The 19,515-nt window shown below is 38.8% G+C and overlaps 1 protein-coding gene across 1 annotated transcript in view; it reads left to right on the top strand.

Moving 5' to 3' along the window:
- LOC132888473 (protein NLRC5-like) overlaps nucleotides 1-19,515 on the top strand; it is a 374,479-nt gene that overhangs the window by 78,198 nt on the left and 276,766 nt on the right. Inside the window, 1 exon segment of the mRNA XM_060924519.1 lies at nucleotides 5,637-5,655. Coding sequence (XP_060780502.1) covers nucleotides 5,637-5,655 — 19 coding nt within the window.

Raw genomic sequence — 19,515 nt, 5'->3', positions numbered from 1 at the left:
CACAAACATATTCTTATGGGAGGAGATTTAATTTCTGTTTAGATTAAATTTTAGACAAATTAGCAACCTCCATCTTTAAAACTAAGTCAGCCTCAACTACTGTATCATTCATGAAGGATTTAAACCTAACAAATGTTTGGAGGCAAATGCATCCTCAAACCTTAGGCTACATCCACATGACAACGGCAACGAGATGTTATTAAAAAAAATATCGCGTCCACATGGGCGACGGATCAGTAAAATATCAGGTCCATATGGCAACGCACCGCTTGCTGAAAACGATGCAACACACATGCCACACCTTTAGGGGCGCTGTAAGATGGTCCCTTTGGAGACACCAGAACAATAGAAGTAAGGACGCATGCACAAACTATTATGCGCGAGACTTCATATTAGCCACAAAGTCAGGAAAATCTGTTCGTAAAATTACATTATAATGACCAAATACAATGAAAAGTATTTTTCCAGTCTCACCTGTGAAAGGTAATCCCATGTGATCTCGTTTGGACAGCAAACCTGTTGGTACAGTTAAACGCAGCACATGAATGAGGCATCTTTATTCTCCGCTTTGACCCATCCAATATGGCGGCGAGGATGACGTATGATTCTACGCGGAAGGCGGCGTCTTTAATGGTCCGGAATAAATTGAATGCTACACGTTGATGGATTAATTTGTTCTTCTACGCCCTTTTTGAGGAATGTATTGTAGGACTTAAACCAACATCTGAAGAGGTGAGATCGCTCCTTTTTTTCCCTATTTTTGCTGGCGGGATTGACTCTGACCTAAGGGCTATTCTCCCTCTCTCTCTCTCACTTTGCACCATTACACAATAAATATTCACAGTGAAAATATTTTGTAAGCACGTTTCATGAACCAAGTTATAGGATTTGTTGACAACTCGCATCGAGTTCGTTACACTTCTACCCGGCGTGAAGCACATGTGGTTGTGACGTCATCATAAAAAAATCCGTTCTACTCATCCAGACGACTTCGCAAGGGCGCCGTTGCCAGATCTTTCCACTCTGGAACCAGTTCTCAAAAGATTTCGTTTTGGGGCACCCAAAACGCCGGTGCCGCGTGGACGCCAGGCCCGGTAAGGAGGATGGTAAGCAAAACACAAAGGCAACAATGTAGGAATGGGAAAAAAACCCAGTACATTTATTTCACAAAATAAATAATTCAGTAACTGAATAAACCAAGATGTTTCACCTTTATCTTTTTAAATGTTAACTTGGATTCACTTGAAATTAAATAAATAATAATAATAATAATAAAATAAATGGATCAACAGAAATGTACCACTTTGGTCACCGCTTTTCAATTCCAATGGTAACTTTCAATTCGGTATTCACATCAAAGTCATAAAAAAACAACAAAATTAAAGTGTCCACCTCTACAGTTCGTTCCTGAGGTAGTATCACAATCAGTTTCTTTATCAGTCCCCCCAGGATTCCGCGGGCCTTTTTTGTGATTGTTGCGGGCTAAATGTCTGATGTTGCAGGGGGTTTATCAAAAAATTGCGATGAAAGTTGCGGTGTTTTTTAGGTTTTTGTTGCGATTACATTGCAGGAGGAAGTGAAAGTTGCGAGGAATTGTTGCGATTTTCTCTTTTTGTGATTAAAATTGAGTGATATGTTAAATATTAAGTTATTACTGAAAAACTATTGATTAAAAAAACAAAGACACTGAGAAATGGTCCTATAAACAACTTTACCAATATAAAAGATTACCAGGACTACAAAAATGCAGAAAAATAGGCTTTACTTATCCAAATGCACCTGTTGGTTCAAAAGTTAAAGTGCATAGAACCTCACAGCACAACATGAAGTTACCTTAAAATATAATATAAATGCCTCAGCTTTCATGTAAGAAAAAAAAAAAAACTAAATACTAGTACTGTGTGCAGGCAGTCTCTCCTGAAGACTAAATTAATAATTATAAACTAATAAAATAAATGGCTCAGGCTTCATAGAAGAAAAAAACAATTTGAACAGAATCTCACAGTATGATGCTGAAGCTGCCTAAACAATGGAAAATAAAATACCATTTTGGCAAAAATGTTGGCATCCATTAATTTCTTGTATTAAGTAAAAAATAAAGTGCACACAGTCCTTCACTGTAAATATAACACACTTTCAGTAACAGAATTTAAGCCTATATAAAACACTGACTCGCACATCATGCAATGTTGCCAGATACTGCTGACGTTTTCCAGCCCAAAATATGTTCAAATCCTCCAAAGTGCACTTGAAACCACCCAATCTGGCAACACTGGAAGTAAGGCGGAAGGTAGTTTGTTGACGTCACCACAATACGATGCCAACGATTGGTCAGATTTGCGGGAAAGTTGCGGTGATTGGATATAATTGCAGCACTGCCCTGAATTCGCGGTGATTGGTTGAATTTGCGTTGAAGTTGCAAATCGCAACATCGCGAAATCCTGGAGGCTCTGCTTTTATAATCCTTCTGCATTAGATAATTGAGATAACTGTCCTTTTCTTTTCTTTGCAAGTGCAGTTCTGTTGAGTCAAGTCAGTCAGTCAACTAGTCAGATTCACTTTAGTTCGTGGCCCCTTTTTTTTAGTCTTTTATTCTCTTTGCGCAAGCTTATCTGATTCTTTATGTGGAAATCCAACGCATCCCAGAGCATCCACTCGAGACTCTCTCCACACATGCATACATGTCAACCTTTGGTCAATCAAACCTGTATAACCAACCTCCAAAATCCGTATTTCCCTTATAAAATCCGTATAAGATGCAAATTAAAATAATTTACCTAAAATTTGAATGATAATTAACAATGATGTATCCCAGTTACTTTTTACTCAATATTAATAACAATAAACCTTCAGAATGAATACAAAGCTCCAATGTTTGACAAAAACACAGTGTTATCAGCGTAGTTACGAAGGAAATACTTCGTTGTTTGGAGACAGGTTTCACCGAGCGGCTATTACGCGCGAGACTTCATATTAGCCACAAAGCCAGGAAAATCTGTTCGTAAAATTACGTTATAATGACCAAATACAATGAAAAGTATTTTTCCAGTCTCACCTGTGAAAGGTAATCCCATGTGATCTCGTTTGGATGGTAAACCTGTTGGTACAGTTAAACGCAGCACATGAATGAGGCATCTTTATTCTCAGAATCGCCACTTTGCCACATCCAATATGGCGGCGAGGATGACGTATGATTCTACGCAGAAGGCGGCGTCTATGTTTATATGTCTATGACTTCCGGGTTGGCGGGATTCTCGCAGTGCGGTGTGCGCATGATCAAAAGTGGAACGAAGTCTCGCTACCACAAGATAACGCGCGATTTCATAAGACTCTTTACTGGCTGTCGTGGGAATTGATTATAGCTCTAAATAAATATTGAAGTTTTTTTTAAGGAATCCGTATAACTTTATTTATACGCCCGTATACTACGCTTATTGAATCAAATCCGTATAAAATACGGACATTCCGTATAGGTTGACATGTATGCACATGCCACGGCAGGATCCTCGCCGCACCTCCTGCTCGCTGGAAATCTTTGTCGTTCTCTTCTTCAGAAAGCGACCAACACAAAAAACCCAACCTGCACACCATATAAATTAACCTCAGTTAATATCAAATCATATTAATCATAATAATATTACTGATTGATGTGTGGTATTTTATCATAAAATCCAACCATTTTTTAAATGCATGTGTTTAATTCATAAATGCATAATGCTCACTGGTTCTGTAGCTCTTGACTTGTTTCTTTTCTTTTTGAAAAGGAAAATGTTCCAGCTTGGGTTTCAGTTGGAATGTATGCTCTTAAAGAAAATGTTCCTGCAGACTTTGTCTACAAATGGACACCTACAACTAGCAACCCTGTCTTGATACATATAATCAAAACATGGTATGAAGTCCGGGAAAGTATTGGACTAAAAATATTGTTTCACCTAAAACACCTTTGAAAGAGAATGGACTCATACCCATGTCAGTGGATAATAAGACCCTGGAAACATGGCATTTTGCATGGCATCCAGGACTGACACACGACTCCAAAAGGTACACTCTGGTGCATTTCAGCTAAGAGATAATGATACACAAAACTAGCAGGTAAATGAGGCTTTACATGACCAAACTTTGGGAAAAAAAAAACTGGTGTGAGAAGAGCATGTCCACATATAACATAGTGAAAAAGATTCCGTTAAATCCTGCTAAATGGGTAAAATGTGCCACCTGCTGTAGTAAGTGTGCGCCTGCATTGACTGAGTAGGAATAGCGATGGATTACGGGTAATCCTCAAAGCAGCGGAGGATCTGCCACTAGATAACGTGTCTGTGACTAGCCCAGGGGCGCAGATAGGATTTTTGAACTGGGGGGGGACTGAGCTGTCAGCAATATATATTATATATACACATACACACACATACACACATATATATATATACACACACACATATACACTACCGTTCAAAAGTTTGGGTCACTTTGAAATGTCCTTATTTTTGAAAGAAAAGCACTGTTCTTTTCAATGAAGATCACTTTAAACTAATCAGAAACACACTCTATACATTGCTAATATGTGGTAAATGACTATTCTAGCTGCAAATGTCTGGTTTTTGGTGCAATATCTCCATAGGTGTATAGAGGCCCATTTCCAGCAACTATCACTCCAGTGTTCTAATGGTACAATGTGTTTGCTCATTGCCTCAGAAGGCTAATGGATGGTTAGAAAACCCTTGTACAATCATGTTAGCACAGCTGAAAACAGTTTAGCTCTTTAGAGAAGCTATAAAACTGACCTTCCTTTGAGCAGATTGAGTTTCTGGAGCATCACATTTGTGGGGTCGATTAAATGCTCAAAATGGCCAGAAAAATGTCTTGACTATATTTTCTATTCATTTTAAAACTTATGGTGGTAAATAAAAGTGTGATTTTTCATGGAAAACACAAAATTGTCTGGGTGACCCCAAACTTTTGAACGGTAGTGTGTATACATGTTATTTCACCTCCCTCACTGCCATCACCAGGAACTAGCTGCAGGCCAGGACAATGATAAAATTTTAACATAGCCTATGGAAATCCAAAGTTTACACATTATCATCACGCACAGAAACTGCAAAACTAGTTTTAAAAACCGCTAAGTTCCAACTGTTAAACATAGCGAGAGGCTGGGCTACGTGTGTGTGTGTAAAGTGTAAACCAGTGCATCCTGACTTTCTAACTATGCCTGTGTGTTGCATGAGCGGCAGTCAGTCAACAACTCTTCGCAAAGTTTCCTTATGAAACAATATGCTCGCTGAAATTATGGCAGGGAACGCCAGATTGAACATTAAAACTGCCTTCTGAGCACTGTATCTACAGGCTACCACCGAAAGAAGGAGGCTACCAGAAAGGCATCTCTACTCCGTACAATTTTACTTTCACTACGACATTACTTTGAACAGACTATCAAAAAATTGCAAGGTGATATTGTAAGGCACAGTTTACTTAGTCGTTTTTTTTTTTTTTTTAAACGATGCAATCGTTTTCTGCCTTTTGGCACCCTTCATCATGCCGTGTTGGGGTCCTGAACTAGGAGGAGCTGTCCACGATATGCCTGTCAAACTTGTTGTGGGTAACCATAGCAACCAAGCTCGAGCTCGCAACCCGTGCAGTCTGCGCAGTTGCAACTATGTCTGTACTGCTGTGCACCTCAATAAACCGAATGGTAATTAGTCTTTTGATTTTTCCGTGAGGTTTGCCTTATGCAAAGAAAGACAGCATAGACGTTTTTTCCTCCCTATAAGTGGGGGGGGACCGAACGAGGTGAATTTAAATCTGGGTGGGACGAATCCCCCCCGTCCCCCCCTCTATCTGCGCCCGTGGACTAGCCGTGGACAAAAAGAATGTGAAATTGCTCAAAACAGCACATAAATGTTAGCTGGCTGTATTTGGTTGTCTGTCACGTTTCAGGTTAAACTCGTTATGGTTTTATTAAAAGTTCATGATTTGATTTTTGTGTGTTTTGCCGCCAGTAAAAATTCCTCTCGTATCGCGCTAGTTAACATTAGCGCTAGCTGACACTTATGGCCCTTTTCCACTACCCTTTTTCAGCTCACTTCAGCCCGACACAGCTCGCGTTTCGACTACCAAAGAACAGCATGACTCGGCTCGCTTCAGCCCTGCTTAGCACCCAAAACTCGCACGGTTTTGGAGTGGGGCTGAAGCGAGCCAAAGCGAGCCGAGTGAGGCTGGGGGCATGAGCAGACACTCCCCTGTGCACGGATTGGTGAGGAGGAGTGTCCTCACATGCCCACACACGCCCCGCGAGCACGCTGGGATCTGTAAACACCATAAACCCGGAAGAATAATAATTACGAATTACGAGAATTTCTGAAGCCTTATGCACCTCGCCTCATCTATACACTCTTGCCAGTATCTGTTGGCGTTGTCGGTGACAACAAGCCACAGCACCAAGACCAGCAACACTAACGACTCCATGTCCTCCATGTTTATTGTTTACTATCCGGGTCATGAGACTACCGCTTAAAAGCTCACTGATGTCACTGTTTGCGCTGCCTAACGACATCACGTGACGTCCACCCACTTTCGCTAACTCCACCCAATGTGTCCACCCACTTCCAGCCAGCACGGTTCAGCGCGGTTGTAGTCGAAATGCAACTCCAACAGCCCCACTCAGCTCGACTCAGCACGGCACGGCTCAGCCCGACTCAGCCGCGTTGGTAGTGGAAAAGCGGCATTACACAAATGTCTTTTCAGACAGAGCAATGCGCTGCACGCCCACAAATGACTATCCGACTCTTATGTCCTGTCATATATGTATGTAGCAGTGTGTTGATTTTTAAAGTGTTGTAATATCCTATATGAGGTATTTGCCTTGTTTTGTATGGGTAGTTGGAGTTTTGTAAATTGCTTTTTTATAGAATGTAAAATGCAACAAAAGGTAACAGTCAGTTTGAACTCTGTAGAAGTATGTTGTTATATTATTTTTGTTCATTTTCCTTGTACTTTCTTTTTGAAAATTAAGGGGATAGCTTCTGTTTTATTTATTTATTCTATTTACATTAATCAAAAACCACTATACAATCATTGTGTATTAGTTAATATTGTATTAAGTTCTAATAATTTAAATATGGGTAATCCTAAAAGCAGCAGAGGATTTGCCACTAGACAGAGCAATGCGCTGCACGCCCACAAATGACGATCCGACTCTTATGTCCTGTCATACACTACCGTTCAAAAGTTTGGGGTCACCCAGACAATTTTGTGTTTTCCATGAAAAGTCACACTTTTATTTACCACCATAAGTTGTAAAATGAATAGAAGATATAGTCAAGACATTTTTCTGGCCATTTTGAGCATTTAATCGACCCCACAAATGTGATGCTCCAGAAACTCAATCTGCTCAAAGGAAGGTCAGTTTTATAGCTTCTCTAAAGAGCTAAACTGTTTTCAGCTGTGCTAACATGATTGTACAAGGGTTTTCTAATCATCCATTAGCCTTCTGAGGCAATGAGCAAACACATTGTACCATTAGAACACTGGAGTGAGAGTTGCTGGAAATGGGCCTCTATACACCTATGGAGATATTGCACCAAAAACCAGACATTTGCAGCTAGAATAGTCATTTACCACATTAGCAATGTATAGAGTGTATTTCTGATTAGTTTAAAGTGATCTTCATTGAAAAGAACAGTGCTTTTCTTTCAAAAATAAGGACATTTCAAAGTGACCCCAAACTTTTGAACAGTAGTGTATACCATACGCAGATGTGAGAAATAAACTGCTGTCACCACAAGCCTGATTAGTCCAGAGAGATCCCTTAGAAGACACCACACACAGGCCACACACGCACTGAAAATTTGGCATGTTTCCATGTTATAGGTGGTTATTCCCCTGACCTCTTGCATGATGTTTTAGAGGGCAAAGATAGTGTACACAAGATTCCTTCTCACTCGTTTCTTGGGGATAGCTTATTTTGATTTTGTAACTTGCATGCTCAATAGCATTGTTCTATTAAAAAGTGTACACAGATTACAGGTTAGATTTTATAAACAACCAACATCTAAGGATAGTTGCATTGCTAAAAATAAATGATTACATACCATCCACGACTGAAACTATCCTCATGAAGAGCATTTGATTTATTCGCTGCTGTCAGGATGTAAAGAGAATTCCAAGAAATATAACAAAAAACACCTCCCATGTCTTTAAATAAAATAAAAATCAGTAATAATAATAATAATAATAATAATGCCCCATACTGTTCGATTTCACTTATTCCAAATGGTTTAATTTTTATTTTATCAGAAGTGTTTACATGTAGAATGATAAGCTGGGTTCAGTCAATCACGGGTATTAATCAAACCTTGTAACACTTTGTCTTTAAAATTTGCAAAATAATATCAAAAATTTAGTGATTTTCACCTTAAAGGTCTGTTTAACTTTGAGCTTAAAAGTTTCAATGTTAAGTTTGGTGAGAATTTTGAACTTGTAGACTGAACTTGCAGACACTGTGTGAAAAATAACACAAAATAACTAAAGAAGCCAAACAACTTAATGTTTACCACATATTGTAAATACATCATGAGTAAATAAAGCCTTATATAAATATTATAGTCAATGATATCTTTACACTATATATAATTATATCCCAATTTATATGCATAAATTACCTTACAGCCAATTTGTTTAGTTCAAGTTCAGAGAGCCACAACATTTCCAGTTTACAGGTTATACAGTAATACTTCGAGAGTCTGAGGCCCATTTTGATGAAGAGCAGCCATTTTGTGAAAGTGAAAAAACAAACAGTGAATGAAATGGGTTCATATAAAATAACATTGTGATTCTGAGGACAATCAAAATCTTCAGAAGGATTTTTGTTTAATAAGACTAGTTGAATTATCGATTTTTCTCTTCTTTTTTTTACCTCCCAGAATTTATAAATGAATCACAGGCCGTTTTAACGGCTTCGACCCAGTCCACACTGTGCCCTCCTCCCGTCCATAATGTGTGAGATTCGGTACTTGATGTTATGAACATATTGAGTCCAGTAAAGTGACTAAAGTGTGTGATTCTCATGAAGCTAACAGAAGTGATGTCTGTGAAGATTTTTGGGACTCAAGAAAACTTAAAATAATTAACGTTTATTATAAAGTACACTATGTCCATTATGTGGCACAGTTCACTGCTTGGTAAACTAGTAGGCCTATTTTATGTGTTTTTAAATTTTTTGAATCACAAATTCATTAGAGATTTTTCTGGAGAAAAATTCATGGTTTTCCTTTAATTTAGCGAAATAAATATTCAAGCCAGTGCATGAAAATAAATATAAATTTGTATAAAACTATAATTTAACAGATTATATTCAGCTTCAATGGTTTTGAACTATGCATAAAACAATTGTAAGAAAACAGTGTTGAAACATGCAGCTTCTATTACCGGTGCCCCCTTTTTTTTTTTTAAACCTATAATGCACCACAATGAAAAGGAGACAAAAGATGGACACAAGCTAATGCTAAGCTAATGTCTCGTATCTTGCCACGCAAGTGGTGTGTGGGTCAAACGCCAAAAAAAAATGAGGCGCATTTTGTCCAAAATTAAAGTTTTGTGACGTGCACGGCCTATGCATGGTGGTGTATCTGGGGTTTGTATGGGGTTCAAGGGACGTAAAGTTATGCCCTGTGTCCGAAATCACTCACTCGTTCACTACTCCCTACTCACTATATAGGGAATTACTATATAGAGGACTATACAGTGAGTGATTTCAGACACAGGGTCGGTGTACTGAGCTATATGATTCATTGCCACGGCGTAACCGTTTCGTTGGTGTGGTGTTTCGTTCTTACATGTGATGTTGCTGTTGCGTATCTGCGGCGTTCATAGGTGGGTATAAAAGGGGGCCGCACACTGCGTTTGTTGTCATTCGTCACAGTCAAGAAAGCATCGTGCCAGCGAAGAAGTCACGACCCAGGAAGGGCAAGGAAAGAGAGAAGACATCAGCCGCATCCACCCAGCCAGCCCTGGAGCCACCTTCATCAGACACTGAAGTCATTCCAGAGAGCCAGCCACAGCCTGAGCCAGAAGCCCAGTCTACAGGGGGCACTGAAGCCAGGGCCAGGTCCCCAGCTCCCTCCATGGCCTCCAGTATTGCTCAGGAAAGTGAATCTTCATCATCATCATCATACTCTGATAGCACTCAGAAAAAGAAGTGGTGTAGAAAGTCCCGAGGAAAGAAGTGCAAGGCCAAGGAGCATGCCAACCTAACTGTGGCCCAGGATGATATGTTTGAGTGGCTGAAGGCAAATCCTGTGCTGTACTCCCAGGACATGGCTGGGTAGAAGGATGTCCAGTCAAGAAACAAGCTGTGGGCTGAGAAGGCTGTGAAAATGGGGAAGACCATCAAGCAGTTGAAAGACATCTGGTACAAGTCAGTGAGATCCAGAGTGGGGAGGCTGCTGAAGAAGTCTGGCGACGCCCAGTTTGATGTTGAAGTCTGTTCAAACCATGATAAACATCTCATGGATAAGATGCAGTTCTTGATACCTCACATCCATGAGGTCAAGAAGAGACCAATAGTTAGTGTAAGTACATATTCATTTTATATTTTCCAGTCTTATTCCATTTTTTTCTGTTTTCAATGTATAACTTGTATTGTCATATCATACTTATCTTTATTCTTATTTCTGTCACTTCAGATTAAGCAGAAGTTGGCCTCTTCCCAGAAGTCTGCTGAGGTGGTGTCGGGGGCATTTGATGTGGCATCAGTTACCTCATCACAGTCCAAGGCAAAGCAGAAGTCCCTGGCCGATCCCACTTTCATGGAGGAGGAGGGAGCCCTGTCTGAGGCAATGTGCAAAGGGGCTACAACTTCAGAAATTCAGCAGCAGTTACTCTTATTCCTGACCAAGCACATGGAGGCAACCCTTAAGCCCAGGCAGGAGATCTTCGTGAAATTCATCAGGACCTCCATCGAGGACCTTGATTATGAAGTGTACTTAGACCTCGAGTTCAAAATATACCAACTGATACACCATCATGAGCAACATGACAAACAAATGCAAAATTCCTTCACATTTTCCATCTTTTAAAAATTGTGCAATTTTACATCTGCTGTATTTTTTTTTAAATGCCAATATAAAATACTTACCTTTCTTTTATGCCTTTTCAGAAAATGCTCCAGAATGTTCCCAGCTCCACCTCCTCCTCTGGGACCTTCAACTGCCTCCCAGCAGACTTCTGGCCAGCAACATCCAGATTACCAGTGGCAGCCCATGCCTCACCAGTGGCCACAGCACACTTTCCCTGGTGTCTTACCTTGGCAGTCGCAGGACCCTTCATTCATGGCCTAGTTGCAGCAGCCTCCCCAGCGGTTCTCCCAGCAGTATTACCAGTCCCAGCCAGCCCAGCAGACACAGCCTTCTCCATCAGGGCCATCCTCCGTGCCTGTCATCTCTCCATTGACGGAGCTGAATGTCAGCACCACCGCCTTCAATTTACCTTCCCTGATCCAGAGCACACCAGCACCTCCTAGTGCAGGTTCCTGGCAACCCAATAGTCATGCCAGCAGTTCAGCAGCACCCTCCGAACACCCTTCTTCAGAGGCTAATCGTTCAGGAAACTACTGGACACTTGGTGCCATAGCAACAGCATTATATTTGTGATCATTTATATACGTATGGGTCCGTCTCAGAAACTGGTCTCTCATTTGGGACATTATGGTCAAAAATAAATTAAATTTTACTTTTTTTTTTTTTTTGCATTTACCTAACACTCAATGTTTCTTTTAGATTAGATAAAACTTTATTGATCCCTTTGGGCGGGCTCCCTCAGGGAAATTAAGATTCCAGCAGCATCATTACAGATAAACAGAGAAAAGAAAGAGAAAACTTCTAAATAAATTAAAATAAAAGTATTTTGTCATGTTTAATAAGAATAAAGATAGTGTCTTGCTTTATCTGGCCTCCATTCACTGTGGAAATTTTTTTTTATTACAATTAAAATGCTTTTGTAAAATTTATTTACATATAAAATAACTACATCATGAAGAATTAAAGCCTCTCCTTCACAGACGAGTGAAAATATTGAATACATTTCCTCTTTTTGATTGCTTGGGTTAAAAATGCCAAGTTATGATGACTGAATTGATTATTCACTTAAATATGAATAATATGATACTTGGGTATTTGATATGGCGAAATAGGACACAATGGAAAAATCAAGAGCACACCGGAAAGATGAGAATAACGGCGGTGGTAAAAGAACAGCGACTGTACCGGTCGAAGGTCGCGCGGGTCTCTGCTGCGGCGCGCGAGCAACGGGACATCACTACCGCACCGGGCAGAGCGCGAGGCAGGGGCGGGGCAAAATGACTGGCCGTAGATTCTATCAAAAGTTAGATCTAAATTGACCATGGTTGCAAAATATTGGCCAAAAACATGCAAACACTACGAAATATGAAAGCAAGATGAAAGACATTCTACTGCCTTATACTGCAAGACTAAAACAAAATAAAACTGCCAAAAAACTCACCTTTTCAGCGATGCGAACAGATCACCTGCGTAACAGAAAGACCGCAAATGGAAGCACGATCAACTTCTAACTGTTGGAGTGGAAAATTCCATTCTACACATGCAAATTGTTAATGTGTGTCCTTCCCCGCATACAAATAACACGCTACGGTAAAAAATAGACCACAACTCATTTTATAGCTCAGAAATTCATACAAGACCAGCTACCATCGTAACATATTCTGTAAGAAACATATTCTATACCTAACTTTCAGCTTTCATTTTAAAAAACAAAATCGCAGATTTATAACTAAATTTTTATATGGCGTAGTGATTTATGTTACTACTTTTGGTGAGTAGTGATCTTGACCCTGAGGTTTTCCATTTAGATCAAAACACACAATCGTATTGGTTTTGGGTATGCGGAAAATGGAGTTACAACGGTAATCAAATATTTTGCATGATGTTTTATTACGGTTATGATTATTCTGTGAGCGCACCAATCCTTAGGTGTATAAAGTTACAACTTAAAATACAATTAGTGATAACTGTAGACTTTTCAGTGGACTACAACCTTTTTAAGGGAATGCGATGTAGTCAACCATTTATCATGGCCCAGATCAAGCCACCATTTTTCCACAAATTTGCAGAATTTTTGCCAAATTCTGAATATTCACATCAAAGATTTAGTTTTATTTCTTTCATCATTTTATTTAAAATTAAATCCAACACCACCATTTAAAACCATATAGTTTATTGAGTGAGTATATTTAGTGGGGTACGCCCACAGTACCCAGTTTCTGAGACAGACCCATATGAACAGTTGTTGCAGTTACAACAATATTTTGCTGTGCTTATATTTTTGTATGTTATTTGTCTTTTTTTTTTTTGGTTTCTAGCTGGCTGGGATAAATGTAATAAATATTTTTAAAAATGCAAGAAATGCAACTTATACAATTGTAAAAATGGCAGAATAAAAGTTTGTACATAGCTTTTGTTAAAAAACAAAGAAAGTTTGGTTTATCTTTTATATAAAATGTAAAATAATTTAAGTCCCAATATCCCTATATATTCTAAAATTAAATTTCCCTCCAAGTCCCACATTCCTAGACTTAACTTTAAAATAATTATAAGTAGGAAATCCATATTTCCAAAGTGATATCGCCAAAAAAACCTTTATTTCTTTTAACACTTCAATATTCCCACCCCATTAGATTTTATGCTTCATCAGGTTTACTCTTTTGGGAGGTTTTGGTGAGTTCTGCCTGGACCATACGTCCTTGCCATGGAACAGAACCAGCAGGACTGTTAAAGTACAGTTTTAGATACTCCCTCTGTCTCTTGGCAATTACAGTGGTACGATTGTGTCCTCTAACAGCTCCCAGATCATGCATATTTGCATTCTCCCCCCACTGGCCAGGAACAAGGGCTTGCCGGTACCAGGTATTATGCTTGGCTATTCTTGGTCTGATTCTGTTCAGGAGCTCGTCGAACATTGCAGGCTCCATCCTCAAGAATTTACTGAAGGAAGCAGCGTCTTCTTGCCGTAATTCCTCCATGAGGCGATTGTAATGGTCATACTGCAATCTTCTGTCAACATCCAGCCACGGTCTCACCCACCCTCTTCGGGGTCTTCTTCTCACAACAGGTCTCTGGGCAACTAACCTGGCGTGTCTCAGCCTGGCTATTTGTCTTCTATTCTCCTCTTCAATTAAAGCCCATGCCAAACCCACGACAGCTACTTGCACTTCAGGTTCTTCCAGGTCCATGACTGTGGAATGAATGAGAACAAGCAGGGAATGTTGGTCTTTTATAGGTAGACATCGTGTGACCCATCATGGAATGCCACAAATACAAAAAAAAGAAAAAAAAAAAGTGTAGACGTTGTAGGTACTCTTGCAACACCACAAACACTTCAACAACGCAGCAACGACATGGCAGCGAAAGGTACGTAGTATGTACGCCATACATACACCAGGATACGCCCAAGAAACAAAAAATACAGAATCCATACGCAGCTGATACACAGTGGATAAGAACGCTGTGGGTATGCAGTGGCAACGCATGTCAGTGGTAACCGTGTATGCCACGGTTACGCAGAGGCTCCAATCAAGCTCAGTGAAAAAGAGGGAGACCTCCCTACACTCACTCCAGAAAATAGGGAGAATTTTTTTAACCTTGAATAACATACACAAAGCTACAGGAAGATGCTAAAATGATACACATACCGGTACAAATTATTTATTGTACCGGCATTGTCAGATGAAAATCCTTTGACGCTTGACCAGGGTATATTGTGATGTCTGCAAAATATACAGCAAATAATGTCCTTAGCACAGAAAAAAAATTAATAAGAAGTGGTCAGCCTATCATTAGACTGACACAGAATTTAAGGACTGGAATAAAAAAAACTATCCTCTTATCTGTTAATAATTATTATATTATGGGGAAAAAACACTTACTGTAGTGTCTTGTAGAGTTGTGAACAAGTTTTAATGTGTGGAGTGATGCTGCTCCAGAGTGAGAGCTGCTCAGTGCTAGCAGTGTTAGCAAAGCTAACTGTCTGTGGAGAATCAACTGAGCAAAGCTAGATAGAGAAGTCACCGCCATTCTGCACCCTCACACGAAAAAGAAATTCAAGTAATGCCGCCAAAGAAGAACTTAATGGATGAGATTGAGGATTTAATTAAAAAATTTTTTGCTTGATTTCCTTATGGAAGAGGTTTCTGCTGTCCACAAGCAACAGAAAATAATAATGGATCTGGTTGAGGAGGTGAACTCCCTCAGGATCCAAAATGTTGAGAAGGACCAGAAGATCATGCTGCTGGAAAACCGGGTCGAAAATCTTGAACAATATTCAAGGATAAACAATGTCAGTCTCCGGACTGGAGATTAAACCCGGTCGTATGCCCACGCAGTAAAGCAGCAAGACGGAGAAGAACTCACTGAGATGGAAGCCATTTTGGTTGAGGAACCGGTGTCCACTTTCTTCCATTTACACCATATCAAGTTAGACATCAGCAACATTGAGGCATGCCATCTCCTTCCTCAGAGAACAAATACAGACAAACCAGCTGTGATTATAAGGTTTGTGAACAAAGTTCAAAAAGGAGTTGCTAAAACAAAGCCGAATGCTGAAAGGAACCAATGTATATTTGAATGAACATCTGACAAAAAAAAAAAAAAAAAAACGCAGATATTGCTCGAAAAGCCCGCTCACTGCGAAGGCAGAAGAAAATTCAGTCTACAGGGTCTACAAACTGCAAAATCTTTATTAAACTAAATGGTTCCCCAGAGCAAGCTAAAGTTTTGGTTGTCAGAAGCTTGGAGGAACTGGACAACTATTAATGACACCATTTATCTATGGTAGGATTAACCTTTTTTTTCTTTTTTGAAATAAAAGGCATTTTTGTGCTTTTTTTCATATGGAGAGTTTTAATCACTCTTCTCTCCTTATATGTTTTTGTTGGACTGTGGAATTTTGCTTTTCCAAAATGAATAGTTACTCTTTATGGTTTGGATATCAGGGATCATGTTGTTTCCCGCCCCAGTTTTGCACTATTTTTGACGGAAGACGCCCATTTTTGTTTTTGGAGTGTAAATTCTATAGAAGTTGTGTATTTATATATAGTGGTCAGAAACTCTTTAGTCAATATGCAGGACATAGAATCAGATATAGACCCAGAAAGTAATCTGCTAAATAAATGTGATTTGAAATCGCCGTTACTATACTGAAGATCAGTTTAATAACAAATTCAATATAAAACATGGAGTATCGATCATTCACTTTAATAGCAGAAGTTTATATGCAAACTTTCAAAATATAAAAGATTACCTGGGTCAGTTCACTACACCCTTTAGTGTGATAGCCATCTCTGAAACCTGGCTCAGTGTGGAAAAAAAGGGTGATTTTGAACTAGGAGGGTATGAATTAAATTACACGAATAGAGCTAACAAAAGGGGGGGGGGGGACAGCTCTGTATGTCAACAGAAGATTGAAATATAAGATTAACAGTATGACTGCTGCTATTGATATGTGAATGTATTTCTATGGAGATTTTCAAGAAGAAAAATAAAAATATTTTGCCAGCTGTGTTTGCAGAGCTCCCAGCTCCAGTATAGAAAAATTCAAAAAAGTGATGGAACGCATGTTCATAAACACTGAGCAGGTGGTCACTTTCATTTGTGGTGATTTCAATATAGATCTATTAAATCCTAATAAATTAGCCTTGATTGATGAATTTAGTGCTGCAATGTATAGTATGAGCTTTTATCCGATCATTACTAAACCCAGTAGAACAACATCACGATCAGCAACAATTATAGATACCGTAATATATTTACTAACAACTTGGAAGACAATATAATTGGAGGATTACTAATAAATGATATCAGCGACCACCTGCCCGTGTTTGTTAATTATGATTGTGAATATAAAATGTTGAAAGATGAAAATGAAATAAGACAGAGGAGAGTAAGAGCAGAAGGTACTATAAAAACATTGAGAAGTGAACTGTTATGTCAAAACTGGAGAAATGTATACAAAGCAGTGGATGTAGACTCTGCTTATGACTGTTTTCTGGATACTTTCCTATCCTTATGACAGAACATGTCCAATAAAACAGAGCAGGAGGAAAATAATCAGTTATGATAAACCCTGGATTACAAAGGGCTTGTTGAATGCCCGTTTAAAAAAAAAAAAAAAAAAAAAAAGAATATATTGTACAAAAAAAATTTGTAAAGCATAGAACTATAGAAACAGAAATAAAATATAAAAAGATATAAAAAATTAACTGATATTCAGAAATGTAAGAAATATTTCTACAATAACGTATTAGAAAAGAATAAGGATAACAGAGGTACATGGAATTTATTAAATTCAGTTATTAGAAATAGGAAAACTTGCCCTAAGTTTTCAGATTATTTTATGGAAAACGATAAGACAATAACTGATAAGAAGGATGTGGTGGAGGATTTCAACAGATTCTTTGTGAATGTAGGGCAGAAACTTGCAGAAGATATAGACCCTCCACAAGGGGGAGCTGTTGAAAAATATTATGGAGAAAAATTCATCCACTATATTTGAGACACAGATAAAAATGAAATTATTGATGCTCGCAAGTTTAAGAACAAAGCATCTTTGGATTGGAATGGTATACTTTAATAAAACAAGTAATTGATACTATTGTGGACCCTCTAACATACAGCTGTAACTTATCGTTGAAGCTGGGCTGCTTTCCCAGCAAAATGAAAATTGCCAAAGTGATCCCACTATATACAGTTGGAGAAAAAAAAAAAAAATCTGCTTAACAGTTACAGGCCAATTTCACTACTCTCCCAGTTTTCTAAAATATTAGAGAAACTTTTTGTTGCAAGGTTGGACAGCTTCATTGATAAACATGAATTGCTTAATGACCATCAGTATGGTTTTAGAACAAGCAGATCATCTGCAATGGCTTTAATGGAACTAGTAGAAGAGTTAACAACTGCAATTGGGTGTTTTTATAGATTTGAAGAAAGCGTTTGATACAATTGATCATGAAATTTTACTACAAAAATTGGAAAGGTATGGGATTAGAAGGGTAGGGCTAAATTGGTTAAAAAGCTACATTGAAAGTAGGCAGCAATTTGTTCAGATGGGTGCTATTAAGTCTACTCTCTTAGACATCACATGTGGTGTACCACAAGGGTCAATTCTTGGACCAAAATTATTGATATTATATATCAATGACATATGTAATGTTTCAAAAATATTGAGATGTTATTTTTGCGGATGACACAAACGTATTCTGCATAGGGGAGAGCCTTCAGCAGCTATTGGAGGTAGTCTCGGAAGAACTAGGAAAGCTAAAGCTGTGGTTTGATGTAAATAAATCATTAAGTATAAAAAAAATTATGGTTTTTGGTAAACAAAAACATCTGGGCACACCGGTGGAAATAATGATTGATAGTGTAAAGCTGGAAAGAGTATACGAGAATATATTTCTGGGGTAATAAATTGACCACAACCTTAGCTGGAAACCCCATATTAAGTATGCCAGGTTCAAGTTAGCATGCACAGTGGGGATTCTTTGTAAAATAAGGCACATTCTGAACTATAAATCAATCATTGCACATATTGTATTGTACTCTCTTTTTACCATATCTGACTTATTGTGTGGAAGTTTGGGGCAACACCTATAAAAGTACCTTCAGTCAATATACATTATGCAAAAGAAGGTAATAAGAATAGTGAATAATGTAGAATACCATGAACATACTAATGCACTGTTTCTAAAGTCAAAAATACTGAAATTTAGAGATTTTGTTGATTTCAAAACTGCACAATTTCTGTATAAAGTAAGACAATTTACTTTCTGGCAATATCCAAAAAAGGTTTATAGATAGAGAAGGGGGCATCACTTAAGACGGAGAGAGAACTTGAAACAGCCAATAGTTCATACCACGCTGAAAAGTACGTGTATATCTGTATGTGGGGTGAAGCTGTGGAATAGTTTACCTGTTGAAATTAAAGAGAGTAAAAGTGTCCCACATTTCAAGATAAAGCTTAAAAACATTATACTTGAGAAGTATCGAGAGGAATGTATGGATAGTTAAAGGATTAAATAAATGTTGCTTAATATCTTTCCTCTTCAATCTTTGTGTGAGATAGATCATCTATTGGCTGCTCCCGATTAGGGGTCGCCACAGTGGATCTTTCGTCTCCATTGCTCCCTGTCTTCCGCATCCTTCTCTACCACACCTGCCACTTTCATGTCCTCTCTCACCACATCCATGTACCTCCTCTTTGGCCTTCCTCGTTTTCGTGTGCCTGGCAGCTCCATCCTCAACATTCTCCTTCCAACATGCTCTGCATCTCTTCTCAGGATGTGCCCATACCATCTCAGTCTCATCTCTCTTAGCTTCATTCCCAAGCTCTCCTCATGTGCTGTCCCTCTAATGTGCTCGTTCCTTATCCTGTCCAACCTCGTCATTCCCATCACAAACCTTAACATCCTCAACTCCGCCACCTCCAACTTTGCCT

Source organism: Neoarius graeffei, chromosome 6 (genome assembly GCF_027579695.1).
Source record: "Neoarius graeffei isolate fNeoGra1 chromosome 6, fNeoGra1.pri, whole genome shotgun sequence".
Lineage (NCBI taxonomy): Eukaryota > Metazoa > Chordata > Actinopteri > Siluriformes > Ariidae > Neoarius > Neoarius graeffei.
This window is presented reverse-complemented; position numbering and strand designations above follow the sequence as displayed.